General features: G+C 43.3%; 1 protein-coding gene across 1 annotated transcript; it reads right to left on the minus strand.

Annotated features, from left to right (window-relative positions):
- Nucleotides 1-3,837: 3,837 nt before the first annotated feature.
- LOC118834216 (serine/threonine-protein phosphatase 4 catalytic subunit-like) lies at nucleotides 3,838-4,642 on the minus strand. The gene has a single exon (XM_036741673.1). The coding sequence runs from the start codon at nucleotides 4,519-4,521 to the stop codon at nucleotides 3,838-3,840; it is 684 nt and encodes a 227-aa protein (XP_036597568.1). The 5' UTR covers nucleotides 4,522-4,642.
- Between the last annotated feature and the right edge of the window lie 820 nt (nucleotides 4,643-5,462).

The raw sequence follows: 5,462 nt of genomic DNA on the forward strand, positions 1-5,462 counted from the left end.
AAACTAAGATCATATGAAGTATTTGATAAATAAAACTACAGGGCTAACTTTTTTTATTTTATTATTTAATGTTTTTAGCTTTCAACTTTGACTTCCACAAGATTTTGAGTTACAGATTTTCTCCCCATTTCTACCTTCCCCTACCCCAATATGGCATATATTCTGAATGCCCCTTTCCCCAGTCTACCCTCCTTTCTGTCACCCCACTCCCTTCCCTTAAACCCTTTTCCCCCCTTACTTTCTTGTTGTGCAAGATAGACTTCTATACCCCATTGCCTGTATATCTTACAACTTTTTTTTGAGCATTTGTTTTTAGAACTTTGAGTTCCAAATTCCCTCCCTTCTTCCCTCTCCACCCACCCTCCTTCAGAAGGCAAGCAATTCAACATAGGCCACACATGTATCATTATGCAAAACACTTCCATAATAGTCAGGTTGTGAAAGACTATATTTCCCTCCATCCTATCCTGTTCCTCTTTATTCGGTTTTCTCCCTTGACTCTGTCCCTTTTCAAAAGTGTTTGCTTTTGATTACCTCCTCCCCCTATCTGGCCTCCCTTCTATCATCCCCCTTCTCTTATCCCCTTCCTCCCTACTTTCCTGTGGGGTAAGATACCCAATTGATTGTGTATGTTATTCCCTCCTCAGGTCAAATCCCATGAGAGCAAGATTTACTCATTCGCTTTCACCTGCCCCCTCTTCCCTCCCAATAGAACTGCTTTTTCTTGCCACTTTTATGTGAGATAATTCACCCCATTCTATCTCTCCCTTTCTCCTTCTCCCAATATATTCCTTTTTCACCCCTTAATTTTATTTTTTTAGATATCATCCCTTCATATTCAACTTACCCTGTGCCCTCTGTCTATATATACGTATATTGAAGGGAATATATAACTTCAACTACCCTAATACTGAGAAACGTCTCATGAGTTATAAATATCATCTTTCCATGTAAAAATATAACAAGATTGTTCAACTTTAGTAAGTTCCTTATGATTTCTCTTTCCTGTTTATCTTTTCATGCTTCTCTTGATTGTTGTATTTGAAAGTCAAATTTTCTATTCAGCTCTGGTCTTCCATTGAGAAAGCTTGAAAGTACTCTATTTTATTGAAAATCCATATTTTGCCCTGAAGTATTACACTCAGTTTTGCTGGGTAGGTGATTCTTGGTTTTAATCCTAGCTCCTTTGACCTCTGGAATATCATATTCCAAGCCCTTAGATACCTTAATGTAGAAGCTGCTAGATCTTGTGTCATCTTGATTGTGTTTCCACAATACTCAAGCAGTTTCTTTCTAGTGGCTTGCAATATTTTCTCCTTGACCTGGGAGCTCTGGAATTTGGTGACAATATTCCTAGGCGTTTCCTTTTTGGGATTTTTTTCAAGCAGTGATTGGTGGATTCTTTCAATTTCTATTTTACCCCCTGGTTCTAGAAAATCAGGTCAGTTTCCTTGATAATTTCTTGAAAGATGATATCTAGGCTCTTTTTTTGATGATGACTTTCATGTAGTCCAATAATTTTTAAATGGTCTCTCCTGGTTCTATTGTCCAGGTCAATGGCTTTTCCAATGAAATAGTTCACATTGTCTTCCATTTTTTCATTCTTTCGGTTCTGTTTTTTTTTTAATTTCTTGATTTCTCATCAAGTCACTAGCTTCCACTTGCTCCAATCTAATTTTTAAGGTAGTATTTTCTTCAGTGGTCTTTTGGACCTCCTTTTCCATTTGGCTAATTCTTCCTTTTAAGGTATTCTTCTCCTCCTTGGCTTTTTGGAGCTCTTTTGCCATTTGGCTTAGTCTATTTTTTAAGGTGTTATTTTCTTCAGTATTTTTGGGTCTCCTTTATCAAGTGGTTGACTTGTTTTTCATGATTTTCTTGCATCACTCTCATTTCTCATCCCAATTTTTCCTCTATTTCTTTTACTTGATCTTCCAAATCCTTTTTGAGCTCTTCCATGGTCTGAGACCAATTCATATTTTTCTTGGAGCTTTTTGATGTAGGATCTTTGACTTTGTTGACTTCTTCTGGCTATATGTTCTGATCTTTCTTGTCACCAAAAAAACATTCCATAGTGTGAATCTCAGTCCTTTTATGCCACTTGCTCATGTTCCCAACCAACTACCTGACCCTTGGGCTTTTTGTCAGGGCATGACTGCTTTCAGAGTGGAGAGGGGTCTTGCACTGCTACTTTCAGAGCTACTTCTATTCTGAGGTGGTATGATACTCCTCTCCTGGCCTGTGCTGTGGTCTGAAGGTGCAAGCACTCCTTTCTGCCATGTAACTACCAGGAGGAATCCCTTTCCACAGTTACCACAAGCTCTGCCACACCTGCACTCCTCCTCCCCCAAGAACCATCAAGTAGTACCACGAACCAGATCTAAACTTATCAAAGCAAGAGAACCCTGACTCTGCACCAGCAAAGCGCTCCCTGCACTCCCGCTCTGATCAACCACTTGATTTCTCCTACCATGTGTGCCTGGGGCCAGAAGCAGCCACTGCTGGAGCTCTGGAAGCAGCCACCAGATCTTCCTGCTGTTGCCCCCTTACCATTCCAGGGCTGGGGCCAGACTGTGTACTTCTCTCACCCAGATCCAGCAGTTTTCTTACTGACCTGCTCTGTGGTCTCTGGCATTTGTGGGTTGAGAAGTCTGGTAACTGCTACAGCTCAGTGATTCATGGCCCTGAGGCCTACTCCACCCCGTCTCTTCCACTGGATCTCCTTTGTGTCTGTGCTTTGGGCTGTGCTCTGCCTCCAGTTTGATGTGATAGACCCTTCCCAGCAACCATCAAAGTTGTCCTGTGCTGAAGACCTGCTTCCTTCTGTTATTTCGTGAGTTCTGTATCTCTAGAATTTGTTCAGAGCAATTTTTTACAGGTGTTTGGAGAGATTTGGAGGAGAGCATCAATGAGTTCCTGTTTTCTAGCTGACATCTTGGCTCTGCCCCACAAAAATACCGGCTAACTTTTTAAAGATATTTTGGCCATTAATTACGGCACCAAACACAGAAATGAATGATACCCAGAGGTGTTTGCCATGACACGAAACATATCCAGGGTTTAGTCCTGATGGTAAGATTCTCTAGATGCTTGTTTTTATTTTTGTTTTTCACAGCATCATGGTGACTGCCTTAAGTCCCAGAATATTATAGAGTTTTCTCAATAAAATCCATGATTATTTCAAAGAGATTAGTTTAACAATCTACAAAGGTAAAGCTAAATCAATAAAAAATTATTTTTGTTCAGGCTATGATGTACAGTTTTCTGGCTAATACACTGAGTTGATACATAAGCAAAAAAATCTGAAACATATCCTGCAAACGGACAGTGAATGGGAGTCAAGATTGAACAGAAACAAGACATTACTTGGGATTGAATTTGGGAAATGATGACATTCTTTTATAAATGACAAACTGGTACAAAAATAATTTTTTTTAAGGTAAGAACAAAGGTCATTTTCTTTCTTTCATTAGAATTTTTTTCATTTTTTTCCCAAAGTTTTTATCTAAAAATAAACAAAAAAAAAGAGAAAACCAGAAAAAAAAATCACCAGAAACTTCGAAACAAAGAATCTGGGGGAGGAGGAAATTGTATCAAAGGTTGTCCTCCTTGCCCCCTGACCTCAGCCTAGGCCAGAACACAGGATGGGAGAGACTTCTCTGCTCTCCCAGTGTTCTCCGAGATCCTAGGGAGGAGATGGGGAAATAGCCCCCACCTTGGGAGACCCTGTCCTGCAGATGGTGGCAACAAGAACAGTAAAGGACAGAGTCACAGTGGTCCAAAGGATGTTGAGGCTGGGGAAAGGAGTAAAGGTCAGGGGTGGGAGGGGTTGGGGTGGGGTCACAGAAAGTAGTCAGCCACTGGCTTCTTGGAAGGCATTCCCTGGGTTTCCTGGGGTGCAGCTGCAAAGATGATGAAGTCTTTCTGGAGGTGCTCATCCAGCTCCAAGATGGCTGCCACATTTCCGCAGCGGTAGCAGTAGTTGGGTGCTGACCACACAGTGAACACAGTTTCGTTGAAGTGCCACTTGTAGCCTTCCATCACCAGCTGGTGAGCCTGGCATATCATGTCAATGTCATTGGCTGCATTGAACTGTGCCACCACATCACTGCCAATCAGGTAGCCAGCTCCTCGGGGACTCACACCCCAGCCTGTCGTGTCTTCGGGGTCAGACCAGAGCAAATCACACATTGGCCCATCATGAGGCACCTTCTGCTTCTGGTCAATCGTCCGGATCTGTTCCAGGGTCTGGATAGAAGGAGAGAGGCCCCCATGCACGCAGAAGATCTTGCCGTCAATGATGGCGGACAGGCCGAGGTAGTCTAAGATCTCAGTGCAGTAGAGCCATACGGTCACTGAGCCATACTTTCGCAAATACTCATCATAAAAGCCATAGACCCGTGTGATCTGCCTGCTCTCGTAGTTCCCCCGAATCAGAGTGATGCGGTCAGACCGGACCTTAAGGGCAAGCAGCAGCAGGAATGTTTCGACGCTGTAAAAGCCTCTGTCCACAAAGTCTCCCATGAAGAGTTAGTTGGTCTCAGGGACATCGCCACCCACTCGAAACAGCTCCTTGAGATCATAGAATTGTCCATGGATATTCCCACACACCGTGACGGGGGAGTCCACCCTCTGTACATTGCTCTCCTCCACCAAGATCTCTCCGACCTTGGCGCACAGAGCCTTGACCTCGCTCTTCTTGATGAGCTCTCAGCGGCGCAGCTGCTCGATCTGCCCGTCCAGATCGCTGATCTCCGCCATGGTCCCCCCGGCCTCAGGCGGCGCCCCCCCCCCCCCGTGCGGGGGGCGGGGGAGGAGATGCATCCAGGGGTCCGAGCCCCTCCGTACTCCGCCCGCCCGCACGGGTGTCTCCGACGCGGCGGCTGCGGGACCCCACTCTTGAGCCGCGGGCTCTGGGCTCCACTTTCGAGCCTCCGTCGGCTCTCGGCCACCACCACTGCTGCTGCCACAAAAATAAATTTTTTAAAAATGCAAGTGGTCGTTTTAGGTTGTTGGCATTATTCACAATATAAGAATAACATGAAATCAGAAAAACTAATGTTATGGGTCAATTACGTTATATATGATAAACGCAGGTAGGTTATAGCCTATTACCATTGGTGAACTGCATGTGAAAAATGACAAATGAATATATTTCTGGAAACGTAAGGTCAGAAAAATTGAGGAGTGTGAGGGATAATGAGGAGTCAAAGATAACACTGGGGCTAGGTATCTGGGAGGATGGTAGTATCCGTAAGAGTAATAACGAAAATTAAGAACATAGGTAAGTTTGGGAAAAAAATGAGTTCTATTTTAGAAATGCTGAGTTTGAGATGCTCATGTGATATCCAATTTGAGATGTCCAAAAATCAGTTGGAGATACTAGACTGGGATATGAGAGAGAGCGTTTAAACTTTCATATACGTATATATATGTATATGTATATATATATATATATACATATA

The sequence above is a fragment of the Trichosurus vulpecula genome, chromosome 1, assembly GCF_011100635.1.
Source record: "Trichosurus vulpecula isolate mTriVul1 chromosome 1, mTriVul1.pri, whole genome shotgun sequence".
Lineage (NCBI taxonomy): Eukaryota > Metazoa > Chordata > Mammalia > Diprotodontia > Phalangeridae > Trichosurus > Trichosurus vulpecula.

Excerpts from the sequence above, each read along its gene's own strand:
- LOC118834216 (XM_036741673.1), bottom strand. The coding sequence starts at position 4,521 with ATGGGAGACTTTGTGGACAGAGGCTTTTACAGCGTCGAAACATTCCTG.